Here is an 18871-nt window from a genome sequence, read left to right on the forward strand (position 1 = left end):
ATGTTCTGAACATTATTTGAAACTTAAAGGCCACACACTCCCTATCCTTGCATCCAGTTTCTAGGGTGTTCATTGTTGAACCTCCCATTGTCATAAGTCTATTTTATGAACAAGCATGTTTCTCTTTGTGGAATGGTATTGGTAAAAGACATTAGCAGATCCAATAAGTCTGCATTGCTAAGCCAAAGAACAACAGCTTTTGCCTTTCCAGTGCTTGTTGCCTTTGTCCTGGGGTTCCCCTGCCTCCTGCCACTATATTTACAGATTGATGCTCCCTTCATTCCAATGAACCACTCAAACTAAAGACCCGGAGCTCTTCAGGGTCATCCTTGGTGTGTACTAGGAAATGCACCCTCCTGTTTCTCACCCACCAATAACCTGAAGAAGAATATACACCCAATGGATCACTCTGGCCTAGTCCTGTCTGGTGGGCACTGTTTTAGTTCTTAGACTGAAGTGATTGCACCTATTAATAATGTCTACTGGTTTATTTTCTTTCCTAATCTGGCCGGTGCAAAGATCACAGTAAATCCACAACTTTGGTGAAATGGGGGAAGGTTAAGGAGTATGCAAGATTACTCTTTGGAGTGTCTCAGAGCATTAAGGTGTTTTTTCTCTGTACTAATTCACAGCCTAAGTTGACCATTTTAGACAATCCTTGAGACTATTCAGGGAGCCTTGATATTCTTATCAATAATTTCACGTTCCTTAAATTGTCATTATCAATAGCTTCACCTTCCTTATATTTTCATTATTCATAATTTCACGTTCCTTAGTCTTTAATTTTGAAAACATACGCTAAAATATTTATGTTGAAATTACTCCTAATACCCCACATGTAGTCTGTTCTGTGGTATAAGAAATAGAAGTAGTTACACCTGTGAAAGACCCGTTTTCAGGTACTTTCATCACAGCGTAATCTGTTAGTGCACTCTGACAAAGTATGTTTCACAAGTATCATCAGGTTGCAGCATGCACTACTTAAATGATTGTAGCCCCAAAACAGAGAGCTTGTGTATATCTGTCAGCACTGTTCTCAGGATATCTGGAGAAATTGCACATGTGGCATAGAATAATTTACTCAAAAATGCATAAATCCTTTAAACTGTGATAAAAAAGGAAAGTATACATTCTTATTTCAAATGCTATTATTTTTAAGATCAAAGTTTCTACTCTGTAAAGATGCATACAGTGATTTCGAAAGAAATTCAATATTTGAAAACAAACAGTTTCCAGTACAAATTAACTTGGCTGCTTTCAGTGCACCAGCAATTGCCAGCATGTAATCCTGTGGACTTGTCTCAACAATAGCTTCACATTCAGAATAGAACCTCTTTGTAAATGGAAGTCTAAATGAACAGGTTTGTGACTGGAGTCCAAAGCGGATGTTTAAAGTATCCATTAAACGAAACGGGGTAATTTGTGAAGAATAGCATGCTGTTTTGTTAAGAGATCCTTTCCATCAGCAGCGTGAAAGCATCGGATAAAGAAGGTATCACAGGCTGGGATGTTTGGATTGATTTACACCTCAGGGCTAGTGCGTTAGTTAATGAGAATGATTGAGAGATAAAGCTCATTGTTTACATCCTAGATGCTGAAGGCAGAGCAATGCTGACAGCGCACATTGAAGAAAATGCTTGGTCCAGAAGTAAATCTCACCCTGTCTAAAGCATCAGCACACGTATGCTTCAGCAACCCCACTCTATGCACAAACTGAAGAAAAATCTGAAGAAAAATCTATTCCTTGGCGCAGGAACGAGCGGCTTTTCTTTAGGGTGTCAGGTCACTAATTGTTGTTTGGAATATAATTTCTACTGTTTCTGAGTATTAATTGCTAAATCTCGAGTCTTAGGGCGAGTAACTGCATAGGAAATGTAGTCCATTCTTTGTTGAAAACTAGTTATTGGCGTCATTTGAAGTAAGAGATATATGTAAAAAGCCATCTTGCGGTTGCAAACCTTGTGATTCGCAAAATCGCAGGAGTTGTGATCACAAAATGGCTTGTTGTTATATACTAAAGCCATTTAGGGCTAGATGTGCAAAGCTGTTTTGAGGTTGCAAATGGCCCGATTCCCAGAATCAAGCCATTTGCGACCAAAGACAAGCTTTTGCTATGTACAATCTACAAATTGCGATTTAGTAACATGTTACTGAATCACAATTTGTGTTTGCTACCAAGTACTGATACTGTATTTAGAAGGGCCATCCAATTCCAAATAGAGAATCTGAGTTTTTAGCAAACAGCTTCTAGTCGCAAAAAAGTAATATTTTGCCATTGTTTAAAAATTGGTGGTAACCCAATCACAAATAGGAAGGGGTCCCGATGGGCCCTCTTCTCCTTTGAGAATGGTAAAAATATTTTTTAGGCACAGGAAGTGGTCCCACCTATCACTGCCTTGTCTTAAAAAAATAAACTTAAATGTTTGATTTTCTATTTTGTAACACATCCCATTTTCCTTTAAGAAAAACAGGCTGCATTTAAAAAAAAAAGATTACTTTATTCAAAACCAATCAAAGACATGGTGGTCTGCTGGCCCCAGAAGGCCATCATCCCTGTCATGCCTGTGATTCCTATTGGGTGGTATATTGTGAGCACCCTAATTAATATTCAGGAGGTAGGTCAATTTGCAACCCACTAGGAATCACTATTTAAAAAACTGTCTTACATTGGGAACTGCGATTTGAAAATTGCTATTTGGTAAGAATCGCAATTTGGAAATAGCAGTTCCTTATCTTGATTCATTTGACACTAAGTGAGTCAAAATTACAAATTCCACCAATTCCGACTAGCAGTGAGGAAGGGGTATGTAAGAGGAGTCCCCTCCTCATTGTGACTTGGAATGGCTGAAAACCTAAGAGGAAGTGCTGATTCTTCAAAAGGAGGTGTTAACAGATTCACAGAGGGAAAGCTATCCCCACGGGATAAGTTGCTCTTTAAGAATGGTGTTGGGCAACCTTGGGGCGAGTAGAAGTGGTCTAGGGGACAAATTCCTTCTCCATAATGTGTTTTCAAATGGGAAGGAGCACTGGTTTGTTTAAGAAACACAGGCTGCATTAGCAAAAATGTTTCCTGTTTTGGAAGCGAAACACCAAGATGGTGGTCTGCTGTCCCTTGCAGGCTATCATCCTTGTCCCACAAGGAGTCACAAACAGCTTTTTGACTAATTAATATTCATTAAGTAAGTTGTGTGCAACCCCATGTGAATGGAGATTCTTTTCTGCTACCATTTTGTACAATGCTTGCATCACAAAATTAAAGGTTTGTCAGAAAAAGTCATTGTGGAATTTGCAACCACTTTCTGCAACCAGTCTTTTTGTACGTCTGGAATGAGATCCTAATTTAGTCATGAAAATGGAGTAACACTAATATCGTTTGTTCTGAGATCACACTTGGAGGATTATTTACAAACCATGTGTGCCACTGGTGCATCACTTTTGGCGATGCACCAGTGGCGTATATTGCAGGCCCATATCTATGAGACCACGCAAAGCCACTTTCCGTGGCTTTTCATTGCCTTGAAGATAGCGTGTAAGGCAACGCAGCGCAAGTCACTCCATTGCCTTACACTGTGTCAGGGAGGCATTCCATGAGCAATCAGGTGGGTTTTCACATGCAACACCCAATGGGTTTGGTGCATTCCCAGATTTACACCTTGAAATGCACCAAAATCTTACACCTCCGAAGGGGAGGTGCAACAAGGAGAAATATATTTCTCCACATTTTTGCCTCTTTCTATGTATGTTGCATTCTGCTCTCTCGATAAGAAGAAAATACCTTCATGGATTTGTTTTTTAGTGTCCCTTACTGCACTAAAATAATCCTGTCTGTTGTTCAGACATCCTTAAACCATGGTGCAAGTGTGCTTGCATCAGTGCATCGGTGCCCTAAGGTAACTGTAACTCGCTCCCCCGCCATGAACAGTTTTTTCATCATAAATGTCACTGAAAATATTACATTGATATAATCAATGATAATATCAAAGGTGTCATGAGTGCTGTTATTTGTGGGGTAATTAGCAGTGCATGTCGAGGATGCGAGTTATAGTTACCTTGCTGTTGCATCGGTGCTAGGTAGCCCATTGTGTACCAGTGCAGAGGGATAGGGCAGAAATGCACTGTATCTTGTAGATATGGTGCATTGTTGCCCTTTCCCTGTGGTACAGAGCAGCACGGCCAAACAACAACATACAGCTATGTCCCGGGGTGGGCATCCCAGGACATAGGAGGAGCTGGCCCTGGGGGGCGGCGGGCCCCCAGAGCCATCAGAGGCTCCTCGAGTGGTGGCCGCGTGGCCCCCCCTCCAACGTGAAGTTAGCCCAAGGGATCCACGGGGCTAATGAGATCCAAAACGGACCCCCCTAACATTATTAAGTCTGTGCCTTGGGGAGGTGGTGATCCTTGGGGCACTGGGGCCGCGCACCCCCTGATCCTAATTCTTTGTTTCCCCAGGGAGGCGATGGTTCCTGGGGCTGCATTGGGTCTCCCCCACATCTAAAAACATTTTTGCCCTGAGGGAAAGTGTTCCCCAGGGCTCGGGGCCTTGTGGCCCCCAATCATAATTTAGTGCAGCCCCGGGGAGGTAGTGGTCCCCAGGGAAGCAGGACGGGGCCAGGCAGCTCCCCTGCATATCTAATTACAGCCCTGTGGAGATGAAGGTCCTCGGGCTGTGGGGGACATCGGGCCTCCCCCACTTATAAAAAACGTGCAGTGTGGGCCCCCTGCTCATAATTCAGTGTAGCCCCAGGGAGGTGGCGGTCCCCGAAGCACTGGGAGGGGGCTAGGAGGCCCCCTTGCATTTTTAACCACATGGCCCTGGGACTTGGCCCACCTAGGGGGTTTATACTAAAGAAGAGCGAGAGCCTGTGCTTCATTTTTTAAAATTTTACAGTGCATTTGTGGATCTGCAGATCCACCACGACTCCATCTATAAACATTTTGGGACCGCAACGCCAAAGGTAAGGGTCAGGATGTTCATACCGTGGGCACTTTTTTTTTTTTTTTCTGAGATGGCTGCCAGTACTTCAACAGCTTCTGTTGTTGAAGTGTTATCAACCAATCAGATATCTGCACGGATCCTTCATATCCCTATATATACAAATTTGGATTTTCTAAAATTTCTCTAAAACTGCTGAATAGAATTACATCAATTACACAAAAGGTCGCTTTCTGGAACAGGACCTACCTTTCTGACAAATTTGGTGTAATTCTATTCAGTAGTTTTGGTGCTATTGCTGTTCAAAATCCCTCTAGAAAAATGAATGGGGAAAACATGTTTTGGGACCCTCCCTTTTTCTCACCCCACCCCAACAGATTACCCTAAAAGTTTTCAGCCAGCAGCCGATGTGACTGGCAAATTTGTTTGGAAAGTTTTGTTTAGATTCTTCAAGCTGCACCAAAGATATAGGCAGTTAAATTATGCTTTTTATAAAGAGGTGCCTACCACCACCACTAGGTAACATATACAAATATACATGTGTGTGTCTGTGCGTATATATATATATATATATATATATATATATATATATACACACATGTACCAAAAAGAGTTGTCCTGAACGAAAGCGCATTCACAAAATGTCATCATGGAATGAAGCAAAGTCAGCAACTTACAGAGAATTCTTTGGCATTTTCATTATTTCAGGCCTTATGTTTTCAAGCATCTCTGGACACGTGTTCCTGGGTTCATCCCTTCATCAGCAGAGAACAAACATTTCCTTCCTTTTTCAAAGACCAACTGCCTGGCTGCTCAGCAGATTTTATTGCAGGCACCTGATATCAGTTGAATACCAGTTCTGTCCCAATGGACCGCAAGTGAGCTGCAAAGTGCATTCTGGTAAGGGTAGTCCTGCACATTTTAAAATTATATACCAAGTGGGTTGTTCTATGTGCATGGTTCCCCTTGTTTTTAGGCCAGATTTCACTCCCAAGGGACCAGGAAATGGAATTGGTACCACCTGGCAAGTCAGGGTCCTCAGCACGAGAACCCAGAGGTTGGTTGGTGAATTCTTTGCTGTGCCAGATACTTCTTAACAGTAGGCAAGCTCAGTCCAAGCCCTTGGAGAAACTTTGCAAGTAGGATTCACAGCAAAAAGTCCAGTCTTTGTCCTCTACAAAGCAGAAGCAGCATCTGCAGGTCAATCCAGCAAAGCACACACAGCAAAGAAGCAGTACTCCCCCTAACAGCTCTCCAGTTCTTCTCCTTGGTAGAGTCGCCTCTTGATCCAGAAGTGTTCAAAAAGTTTGGGGTTTTGGTTCCACTACTTATACTCATTTCTGCCTTTGAAGTAGGCAAACTTCAAAGGAAGGTCTCTGTTGTTCATAAGATCCTGCCTTGCCCAGGGCTGGCTCCAGACACATTTCAGGGGGTGGAGACAGCATTGTAAGAGGAAAGGCACAGCCCTATCCATGTGTCAGTGACAACTCCTCCCACCACTCTAGCTCCGGAAAGCTCATCAGCCATTTGATGGGTCATTAGCATATGCAGGGCACACCTCAGCTTGCTTTGTATGACTGTCTAGAGTGTATTCCTGGCCAGCCCCTGTCAGTCTAAACCAGATGTTGATTCCACAGACAGGCAGAGGCACAGAATGGTTAAGCAAGAAAATACCCACTTTCTAAAAGTAGCATTTTCAAACTTACAACTTAAAAACGAACTTCACTAAACAATGTATTTTTAAATTGTGAGTTCACAGACCCTAAATGCCATATCTCTATCTGCTCTCAACGGGGATTTACACTTAAAGGCAATCCCTATGTTAACCTATGGGAGAAAGAGGCCTTACAACAGTGACAACTGAATTTGGCAGCAGTTCCCTATCAGGACAAGTAAAACACACCAGTACATGTCCTACCTTTTACATACACTGAACCCTGCCCCTGGGACTACCTATTGCCTACCTTAGGAGTACCTTACATGTACTAAAAGGAAGGTTTGGGCCTGGCAAGTGGGTGCACTTGCCAGGCCGACATGGCAGTTTAAAACTGCTCACCCAGACACTGCAATAGCAGGTTTGAGACACTTTGACAGGGCTACTCATGTGGGTGGCACAATCAGTGCTGCAGGCCCTCTAGTAGCATTTGATTTACAGGCCAAGGGCACACATGGTGCACTATACTAGGGATTTATTAGTAAACCAAATATGCCAATCATGGATAACCAATCATAATCACAGGGAGTACTTGCACTTTAGCATTGGTCAGCATTGGTAAAGTGCCCTGAGTACCAACACCAGCAAAAATGAAATCCAGCACAAAGGCAGAAAAACAGCCAGCAGAGGCATACAGGCAGGGGAAACCATGCCAAGGATGCCAGGTCTAACACTTGACATGTACATTTACTTGCCGGGCCTGGAACTCCCCTTTTACTACATGAAGGCCACCCCTATGATAGGCCCTAGGTAGCCCTATGGGCAGGGTGCTGTGTATGTGAAAGGCATGACATATGTCATTATGTATTAAATGTCCTAGTAGTGATAACTAGCCTGTGTAGTTTATCACTACTGTGAGTGCTGCTCCTCTCATAGGATTGCATTGGAAATGCCCTGACATATGTCTATGCGGTATCTTCTGATCTCTGAGGAATAGCATGGGTATGTTTAGTATGTCTGGAATGGTAGTGAGAAATTTGTGAGAATTCTTGCATATTGGTATAGGTGGATTTTTTTATCACCATTGTAGAAATGCCACTTTTAGAAAGTGGGCATTTCTCTGTGCTTATATTTCTAGTGTTTGCAACCTGACTCCAATCCATGTCTGGGGCAGAGTGACAGCTCCTCTTGGTGCATACTTTCCAGACAGCCATCATAAAGGAAGGGCTGAGTGTGACAGATGAGGCATCTGCACATTGATAATCTTCTTGGGCTTGGGAGAGGGAGGGTCGTTCACAACTTATATGTGAATAGACTGTGTCCTGCCCTCACACAATGGACTGATTACCCCCTACTGATGTCTTGAGACAGGGCTAGGTTGAAAGGGTGTTGCTTCACTTGAAAATACTCTTTTGAAGTTATCCCTAAACAAAGGCATTTCTGAGTATAAGTAGAGGGGCCGTAGTCCCTTGATTTTCAGAACACTTTTAGAACTGGAACCGAATCTCTGTAAGACGGACTGCTGGACTGAACAAAAGGACTCATTTGGACTGCTCTTCTTTTGTTGCCCTGCTGCCTGGTATCTGCTGGTTGGCACAAATGACTCATCTGGTTTTTTTTCCGTGTGTTGCCCTGCTGCCAGCCTGCTCCCTGACTCTGTCCCAGTTGGGACACTGATGGACACTGTGTGGGCTGGACAATAGATTATGCTGGGGTAACTTGCCAGGAAACTGACATCAGGACTGCCACACTGCTATGCTGACCTGTGACCTGCTAGGCCACAATAAGGATTGCCACTGGACTCCAAAGAACCTGATGTGCTGGCTGCTATTGGTGTTGTATATGTTAACACTTGGAGAGTGCTGTATTGAGTTGTTGGAAGCATGCATTGAGAGCTTCATTTTTGGCCAGCCTAGCATTTTCCTTAGAGCCTTGTTGAAGAAAAGGTGAGAGAGGCACCCCCCCATGGGGTAATTAGTGTGTGTGTTTTTCTTTTTCCCTGCTGTGTGCTGGTTCGTGTAGAGCCATTCCCCTGCAGGCATCGATGACTGGTGCACAGGCTGGTGCCCCTGGGGCACAGGAATCACTGCAGTGACCTAGGCTGGGGCAATGAAGGAGCTGACCCTTTACCAGAGTGTGTGTGCTATCAGAGGCATGTGCCAAGTGCTGCCTACCAGAAGGAAGCACTGGCTGAGTGCTCCACTTTGTGTTAGTTGCATGGCTTTTGAAACTGGAGTGCTGTGAGAAGCACCCACTCCCTGTGGGCTACGACCGCTATCACCAGTGGGAATCCCCACTGCGAGGTCCCTCCATCCGGGCCCCCAAGGAGAGCCAAGTGTGAGATCGGCTCCGTGGAAGTCAGGTTGCTGACCCGCTACCCAGGCTGCGACCGTCCCGCAGAGGAGGAAGCCGCCTCCAGAAGGATTGGGCTGTACATCAGGCATGGGCTCGGGAGCAAGTAGGCTCGCTGCTTCAGGATTACCATAATACTGTGCGTTAAATAGCCCACAGAGGCTACAACAGCTTCAGACCTCAACATGTGGAATTCCCTGCCAAGTGGAGAGGTGTGCGCCCCCCCCGCTTCTGTGGCAGATCTTTGGGGGCACTCACCAGTTGATAGCAGGATGAGGTGGCAACCATCAATGGAGGTCCCGATCCAGCTAGCATTATTGGGAAAAGCACCACCCTGATGTAATAGGAGCTGAGGAGCAGCTGGGGGTTCTAAGTGCCTTCTTAGTTACTGCCCTGATGTTATAAACAAACAGGAGACTCCATGTCTTGCTTTGTGGGTCTGTGTCTCTGGTATATCTTGTAAAAGACACACAGACGCACTGCAACCTCTGTGTACAAGGTGTTTGTGATCATTCTTGTCAATGCTGCATTTTCACTTCAAGATTTCTGCCCCCATTATTTCAGCATTTTTGTCTTAGGACCTGACTTATGTTCTGTGCTGTGCTTGCTATGATGGGGTGAAGTACACATTCCCAGGACATACCTGGTATGCAGAGGAGGGTAATGTTTTATGACATAGTACATATGGCAATGTATCTCCTTATTTTGCATTCACGATGATGATGGTCTGACAAGTACCTGTTTGGTATAGTATTACTGATTTATGTAGTTTAGTTTTTATGTAAGACAGTTTATTTTTATACAGCGTGTAGTAGAGTATCTTGCTGTGTATTTATTGTGTCGCTAGTGTAAGTGTGTTATGCAGACGCTCTACACAGTGCCTCTGGGATAATCCTGTTAGCTCGTGCCAAGCTACCAAGAGGCTGAGCAGGAGTTATCTTAGGTGTGTAGCTCCCTTGCCCTGACTTGAGTGGTGGTTCCTGCCTGGCTTAGGTGTCTACCCTGGCCAACCAGGAACACCATTTTTAACACATCAGCTCTCCCTAAATCAGTGCCTTATTTAGATGAGATCATTTACCTTTCTCAGGCCAAGAACTGATTTCCCCCCTGCAGCCAGAATGTTTGTGAGGGCCCTGCAAATAAATGGGCAAAAATCCTGTTTGCCTCAAATGGAATCACCAAGTTAAAAGACTTAAGGCCTCATTTATAAGAAGCTGACTCATCAGGCCGATGCACCAGATTCCTTGTGCTGCCCAATGATTCTCTAACAACTCCATGGATGCTCTGTATTGACTAAACGGAGCTCCATGGCACACATTTTCACAGATGCGTTAGAAATTCTGACACATCTGTTGCTCTAAACTGACACATTGCTGGACTGGCATAAACAAAATGGTGCTCCTCCAACAATGCGAGGAAGGCTTCCATAGACAAAAGCCAACATTTTGACACAGTGAAGTCGCAGAATGACGCAGTGAAATGTTGTAAATTTCACTGTGTCAGTTCTGCGTGACTTGTTGCCCAGGAACGCCTACTTTGTATACATTATACCTGGTGCAGGTATAATGTGATTCAAGGCTTTATAAACTGGCACATTGGGCCCAATGCATCAGTTTGTAAACTGGAGCAGTGTAAAGCACTGTTTAGCACCACTGCAGCATTAAAACAAATTGCACAACAGTGACACAAAGGCCTTGTAAATAGGCCCTCAGTTTTAAGGGTGTGGGGGGGGGGTACTTGGGTCTGCCAAGTACCCCCTATTCTTATTTGGGATGGATAATCCCTAATACATGGCAAATTGGTGAGAATCCCTAATGTTTCTTGGGCCCAGAGGCCATATCATTGTCCTCTGGACAGCAGGGTCATCAACTCCAGCCAGTAATGGTTATTGAGGCTTTGGAGGTAAGGTGAGTGGCGTAAGTGGTTCTAACCCGGTTTTGACTCTGGCAACACATTTTTATAAAGTTAATTTTCCACCTTAGATATGAAAAAAAATAGATCTCATCATTAAATAATGTTTTGAAAACTTAATTGAAAAATATGGATTTAAGTTACAACTTTGTGTGTTTTTCTGACTTTTTTCATGTCAATGACTCAATTTCCTCGACACTTGTCATTCAGTTTATCTGGGGTTCTCTAATTGGACTGTTAAAACTCTGTTCAAACCACCCCTGCCCTTATATGTGAATGCATTTCTGTAGAAGTATTCTTCCTCGAAAAATGTGATCCTTGCAATGTGTTTTTCATTTTGGGAAATACATAGCTCTATCTGTCTAGCATCTTTTCCTCTTTTCCTTCAGTTTATACCTTTAGAACACTAAAAACTTAGCCATTGAGACCCATATAATTGAAGATATCTACGATGTTGCTCGTTTTTTCCAGACCATCTCTAACTTCTGGTAGTGTGGTGTCCTGAAGATCTCACATCTGCATGGCGTTGCTACGCTGATGCAGTTCAGATCAGATTAGACTGTACACGAGTGTTTGCTTTTGATGACCAATTGCCTCTGAAATGAAGACAAGGTGTTAGAAAATGCACTAAAGATTAAACTACAAGAAAATCAAATGCAGGGAATTGGGAGTGCTTCTCAGTACCACACTTTATATGCTTATGACATCACTGCCGTATTCCTTGAAATCATTTCATTCTTAAAAAACGTTCCGAAATTCGCTTTTCGTACTTAGATCAGACTTGACTTGGAAACCACATTTGAATTCAGGAACATTTACCTGAAAGGTTTTAGCTACAGTAATATCACAGTTACTTTGAAGTAAGGCTGCACATTTTCCTCAACTGTCACCTTTATCTCAGGAACTGCAACTGGGTATTCGTTTTAAAAGGTATAGCTTTAGTTTCATGTGTTTTTTATACACGAGGAATTTGAACCTGAGGACATTTAATATTAAGCTATGTGTCTTCCAAGGATTAACGCCAGTCTCCATTTTTCTTATTTGAATTTTGAATTAAGGAAAGAAATGCCAGATTTAGATAATGTACTTAAAATGCTCATGTCCGGTAATCAGAAAACATTATCATAGTGCATTGTGATACTTCAAAGGTACTAATATTCTCTCACTGTAATAAATGGCTTTTAGTGTTTCCTCTATAATTATTGACAGTTTGTTTTAGTGCTGGACAATCGTGTCCATGGCATTTTGGAGCCATATGGAAACCTTATATTATTGGAATATTAGAACGTATTTGCTAAAATAAAGAAATAAAGACATATCTTATTGCAGTTTCTCACTAAAAACACATGTATTTTCTATTTGGACCAAAAGGTAAAGTGCTTCATCATAAATCTACCTTTGTACTAATACTATTCCTCACGGGAGAAAAATGTAAATTATTTCAAAAGTCAGCAATAGTACATCAAGCAAGTTGCACCAGTTGCAGCTTAACAGAAGCACTATAATGTGAGTTGTGATTTTTCTTAAAGGCTGTTATGTTACCTATGTGTAAGCGTACATAGGGGCAGATTTATGAAAAGTGGTGCATCATGTCAGCATGTGCCACTTTTCTTGCACCCCATTGCGCCTTCCTAACGCTATCATGTGTGCGTCGTATTCGTGATATGGCGCACCATGGCGCACGTTCAGGAACTAGCACCAAAAATATTGATGAGAATTCTTCAAAGTGAAAGGAGGTCCATTGAAAACAATGATAGCCTCATTTTAACACCGGCCTTAGGCAGGCATAAAAAATGACACTAGAAATGGTGCAGTGGAATCTCGTAGATTCCACTGCGCCATTTTTCTGACCCTCCTAATGCTGGAATGCCCCCCTTGCATACATTATGCCTGGCACAGGCTTAATGTGGCGCAAGGGTTTACGAAGTACCTGTAAATATGGTGCAGCGTTTTTGCCAACCTAACACCACATTAGCATCAGAAAAATTACACTAATGTGGTGCAGGGTGGCAGAAGGGGCTTCTTAAATCTGGCCCATAGTGCACAATTATGTGCTGAGTAATAGCAGGCCGACGTACAAATGCATTTTTTTCATTCAAATGGAAAAACATGTTTCCTCATAGAGGCGTCTCTTTCTCAAAATCCTCACAAAGTTTGAGGATGCTCGGTTCACCTTCCCATCCTTGAAAGGATATCAGTACCTCCCTTTGTTGGAGTGAATCTCTGACCGTTTCCAGGGTGTGAAGAAATATGAAAACATTTGTGGATGCCAACAAACTCACATTTTAGGAGCATGTGCAAACTCTCAAAACAAGCCATGCCTTAAACCTCCCACTCCTCACACTTTGCATGGCATTATTTACTACCTAATACTGCAAAGTTGTGGAATACAATTATGTATGATTAAAGCCATTTACTATTGACTTGAGTCTGAGTGTAGATGTCGCTGTAAATAGAGCCGTTTTCCTCTGTAAACTTAGATTTATGGACGTATATGGCTAAGACATTGGCTATAATGGGTTACATGAGAATATAAAATATGTTTTTGATCCTTGGTTTCTTCCTTTCTAAATAAAGAATTCTCATTTCATTCTCATTTTCTTCATGGCCAACAGTATCTCACTTGTTGATCCAGCCCTAGATAGAAATATAGAGCACCCGACATGGCATAACTTGTTCGTAGTTATTTTACAACAACAACGTATAAAATTATTAACTTGAGAATAACAGTACTGCAACTAAGTGGCTGAATTGGTTGTTCAGTTTATAAGCTTTTGCTTGCTTAATTACATTTGGCGAAACTTGCACCCTCTTTTAAACATATGTTCGAATGTGTGAAGACAATAGAAGCAAAATGTGCTCTGCGTTTTTTTTTTCAAAGTCTAACATTTACCATATTTAACATACATATGGATTTCAGCTTTTCTATCTGATGTCGAATATAGAAATTATATTTGGGAATATAAAGTTAGTGTTCACCAGGGACGAGTTCTTAGAAGGAAAAATTTTGACTTTCCTTCTTCCACATGGCGTCAATTATTATAAAAAGTATGCCCTCGGGGAATAATTTCAGATGTGGAAAACTCTAAAATGGGAACAGGTTTACTATGTTGCTGTGTTTTTTTTCCAACATATGAGAATACAGTCAAATCGCAGATACCCTGGCTGTGCAGGCCTGCTCATGAAGGAGGGTGGGCTATGTAGTTATATGTTTTCTTTTTCTGAATCATCGAAAATAAATATGTAGGAGAGTCAGATTCAATGTGAAACCACAGGCTTTCTTAGAAGGCAGGGCCGATGGTTAAACATATCTCAGGTGGTGTTGACAAAGGGTGAAAATTTGACAAAATCAGCGGTGGATTGGTTTCACTAACAATAATTCAACTAATATCATCATTACATGTTACCAAACTACAGTTGTCACCTTATCACGGGATATACGAACATATTCACCTTCCTAATAATTCCAAGAGCATATTTTGATACAATTTTGAAAAAACAAATGCCTCTATATTTTGTATGAGTGCAGATCCAAATATTTCACAAATTAAACTGGCAAACCATTTTAAGTCCACGCTTGGAGCAATTCAAAGAACATTTTACGGAACTCTAGTAGCAAAAATGCACGAAATAAGAACGTTTGTATTTGATTCATGCGTTTGTGTACTTAGAGCTTGGTCATGTCCTCCCTATAAAGGTCTCTCTTCCACTCCTTATACCTCCATGTTACGATTTGCAAAAAATGCTTTTATTTTGCTTCTGCCGGCTGGTGGGAATGACAATGACTGAGAAGGGAACCCGTGTTTGAGTGCTTTCTCTTCTAAATCATCAATCCAGGCCCCTTCACTGTCACATTCCTATGATTAGTCTCTCTAGTTGCAGTTCAAGTATGAGTGAATGGGCAAGGTAGATGTGGATACCAGGACTTACCAGTCTGATGATGTCTCTGCAGCATATATCAAAAGGATAGAGCAGCACAATAAGTTCAATAACTCAGGAAGACCTGAGTATGAAAGTAACAGCAGAACAGTGTTCCCAATGGCAAATGGTTTTGAGATTGTGTCACAACAATGAACCAATTAAAGTGAAGCTAGGGTTACCATGATCATTGAAAATTAAGCGTGAAGCCTCAAGCGTCTATTTTTAATTGATGAATTATCATGCCTTTATGAAAGCAATCCTTGCTTGCAAAACTCATTTAGGCATAAAACATCAATTTATGATGAGACTTCTTTATTATTCGTAATTAAGTACTTAAACAGGCTTCTTTGATTTTGCATACAATAAATAGCCCACTTGACATATTTTAGAAATAGTGCACTGTAAACTCATAGGAGCCTATTGACAAATTACATTTTGTCATATGTTTAGTAGTACTACCAGTAGGACTCCTAACCTACTACAAAATGCTGATCACAAACCTACATGTAGAAGTTTCACCCCCTCCTCTCCTATCTTTTTCAGGGTGGTTATCTCTGCCCTGACTGCAGAGTCTCCACACATATAAGCACAGAGGTCAGTGGCTAGGAAATGGGTAACGCGTGCTACTAAATGGGAGTGGCTAAGGGAGGATGAAAAAGGGGTTTAGAGCGGGAGTTGCAACCACCCACAAAAGAGTATGGTAATCACTATACACATATTGCAATTCCAAAGTTACCACCACCAAAAAGGACCCACAACAGTTGAAAATGTACTGTTGCTCAGCCCTGAAGCAATTCCAGCACCACACATTGCTACCACATTGCAAACCAGCACCCTTCCATAGAAAATAAGAAAGGATGGGACTTTATATAAAACCACAAAGGAAATAATGTTACATTAACAAGAATATTTAGAGGAGTTAAAAACATAAATACATTTATTTTAATGTTAGGAAAAATTATCTAAAATTAAAGCTTATTTTTATTTTAATTTAACATATTTACTGAGCATTTTTTACTTTAAAAATTATTGTCGCACACATTTTTATGAAAACATAATTACATTATGGTTGATAAATTCTATGTGCCACTTGAAATATTTGTAATACATCATATTTTTGTCTTACTTTATGTGGGTATTTTCTTATTTAAGCTTCCAAAATATAAGCTTAATATAATGTATTATATTAAAAAGAAATACATTTTAAATTTAAATTAAGTAACTAATGCCATAACACTTGTTAATATAATTCCACAATTTAAATAAATATACAAAATAATTGAACATAAATGTCTTATATTGTATATATATATTTTCAATTATCTAAGTTAAAAAAAATATTACACTTTTCCTTATACTCTACCATACAGAGATCTTCAACCAGTTAGTGAGGACCTCCACCTACATGTGAAACGTTACTAGTTGCGGCGTTAAGCTAGTAACTTATTTTTTTAATAAGTACTAAACTAATACAAAGATACTAAGTTATTAAGATATTAAGTGTAATGAAAATAATGTTCGGATTTACTTATTTTGTATTAACAGTACAAAAATTAAGTGAAAAAACTAAATGTGTCTGTGTAAGAAAAAGATATAAAACTATGTTATCATCAGCATTCCTTTAAATTTGCACCTATGTTTTAAATGTTGGAATCAACAATTTTAATTTAACATTGGTTCCTATGGGGTTCCTTTTTAAGTTTTCCTGTCTCCATTATTTTTTGAAGGGTTTTGTGGTACCAGTGACTGACCATTTATGGTGCTGGAGTTACTACTATTCCTTTATGGCTGTAGCAATTTTACAGTCGTAAATTAGGCTTCACTCCCAGTTTCAGGGTGTGGAGATATTTAAGACTTGAACAACCAACAGTAACAAAGTTAAACAAAAGTGTAAGTGTAAAGTTATTTGTATGTATGTTTACTTTTGTGAATATGCCCCATAGCTGTTACAACTCAGAACAAAAGCAATCTTTGTTGCACTTCTCATATTGGTGCGCATATAAACACAAGTTTGGCTGGGGATTGAATCAGAGACCAGTGGAAATTGGGGAAGATGGACGAGACTGGTATTCAGCGTAGAGCTACTCATTTCAAGTTTAAGGGATCACTTCCTTATTGACTTAGGCATTGCAATTATCTAAAACGCTGAGCCCTGTAGTAAACTTGCTATCATTGATTTAATTAGTTGAGGGTCATAGCCACTTGCTGATTAGATCATCACCTGGTCTCCTGTCTAATCACTCTGGTTTACTTCTCTTTTGATTGCCTTAGGTCCTTTGGTTAGGTAATAAGGCTTCTCTCTCTGTTTGAGTGTCTGTTTGTTGTTCCTGCTGAATGCTCATTTCTGTCAGGAAAGTGCGGGGGAGGACTGGGGCTCGCAATGGATCCATCTTCATTGGGTACATTTGACAATAGTGTATAATATTTGGAAGTATGGTCTTGAGAAATGCACAGGCCAAAATAGAGGGCTGGTCATCTTTCACTATTGCCAAAGATGGTTTGGATTATATGCCAGTCTATCTGTCTAAGTTGTCTGCCCAATTATTACATTGTTTCTGCACTGTAGTTGGCATCTTAGGTAGCAAATGCCTCAGTAAAGGATATCATTGGGTTTAGTCCGTTGTGGCCTACAAGCATAATATACGTTGTTGAAGAGGAACAGCATTACATTGTCACCAATAGGGAGTCCAGTGTTCTAGTGTTTGATGTTAACATTTTGGTTGTAAATATGAACAATTATGTAAGTTTGTAAATCTTTCATAAGATTTAATGGCTTTTAGATATGATGTGAGAATATATGGTAAGTAGTAACATTGAACAACATACGTGCACTGACAGCCCTCTGTGTCTTACCTCAGCAAACACTTGTTTTGATGGCATGCCATTTCTGCGGCATTCTTTCAACTCTAAATCACTAATCTACTTTCAATAACAGTAGTGGTACACTTGAATTGGGACAGACGCATATGACTGTATTACATATCACAAGTGGAGAAATTAGTAATGTTATGTACAAAAATAGATTTAGTTTTGCTTTATGATTCAGATATTAAACATGTAAATCTGTCAGTGAGTTGATGATGTCTTACTTCTACAATGGATTACAATGTGAAAAATTAATTAAGCCTTAAAATCAAATGTGCAATTTTGAAAGGCAGCTCTCTGCCACCATTGAAAGCATACACTCTAAAGTTCCCCAACAATTATTCTAGCAGTCTCCACTGAGCAAGTCAAATTTCATGAACAATTGAATGTTACTTGAAACCTTCACATTTTCTATTAGAATGACACATACATTCTTCAATCTAGAAATCTTCAGTGTACTCATTTTTATAGGTCTCAAAGTATGAAGAGTCAAAGTGACCACTTCTATCTTTATGCATCATATAAGTTAGACTATAAAAATAGGAACGCTAAGTCACTAAGTAAAATCTTTTCAATAATGTAGGGGCAACTGAAAGAAAAATATTGTATAACAACATCATCTAGAAATCACACTAAGCATGCTTCTTATTTTTCTTTAGTCAGGTTTAATTAGACTTCAGGAAAAGGAGTTTCTCATATCACCATTACCACATCACCTGGCAGAGGAGCATAACTATACATCACCTGCTGGACATCATCCCCATGTACTTTACAAACGAACAGCTGAGCATAAAATACGGCAGAATAAAGTAGAATATTCTCACCAGGATTTGTTGATTGGAAAAGACCGCAAGTATCATATTCGGGTGAATGATTATCAACTTCGGACAAGTCAAAAGCAGCATTTTTGTGGACGACGCAAGAAATGTATGTAAGGACACTTTCTATTCTACTTGAACTTATTCTAATGTTATTTGCTTGTATTTCTTCAACATTTTGCACACTTAAGTATGATTGGTATGCTATCTGGGGGAGTTGAGATGTCAGCTTGACCTAATCAATAGTGGTTGCGAACAGTTTACCGAGCTAGTGATACCATGTTGACACAGAAGTGTGCAGAAGTGAGACCTGAGATCCATATAATTCTTGTCTCTAGAAGTGCTTATTTCGGGCACCTGGATATTCCCTATGCACTTATGGTTTCTGCATGCTTTGCATTCTTCTTCAGAAGGACA

The 18871-nt window shown here is 40.7% G+C and overlaps 1 protein-coding gene across 2 annotated transcripts in view; it reads left to right on the plus strand.

The window, feature by feature from the left end:
* ADAMTS18 (ADAM metallopeptidase with thrombospondin type 1 motif 18) overlaps window positions 1-18871 on the plus strand; it is a 282250-nt gene that overhangs the window by 96826 nt on the left and 166553 nt on the right. The window contains exon 4 of one of the 2 annotated variants that reach the window (XM_069216991.1): window positions 18296-18563. In XM_069216991.1, the coding sequence (XP_069073092.1) occupies window positions 18296-18563 (268 nt within the window). Of the gene's footprint in view, window positions 1-18295; window positions 18568-18871 lie in introns of those variants that run through there. The other variant, XM_069216992.1, reaches the window with a different exon arrangement.

The sequence above is a fragment of the Pleurodeles waltl genome, chromosome 12, assembly GCF_031143425.1.
Source record: "Pleurodeles waltl isolate 20211129_DDA chromosome 12, aPleWal1.hap1.20221129, whole genome shotgun sequence".
In the NCBI taxonomy this organism is placed as follows: domain Eukaryota; kingdom Metazoa; phylum Chordata; class Amphibia; order Caudata; family Salamandridae; genus Pleurodeles; species Pleurodeles waltl.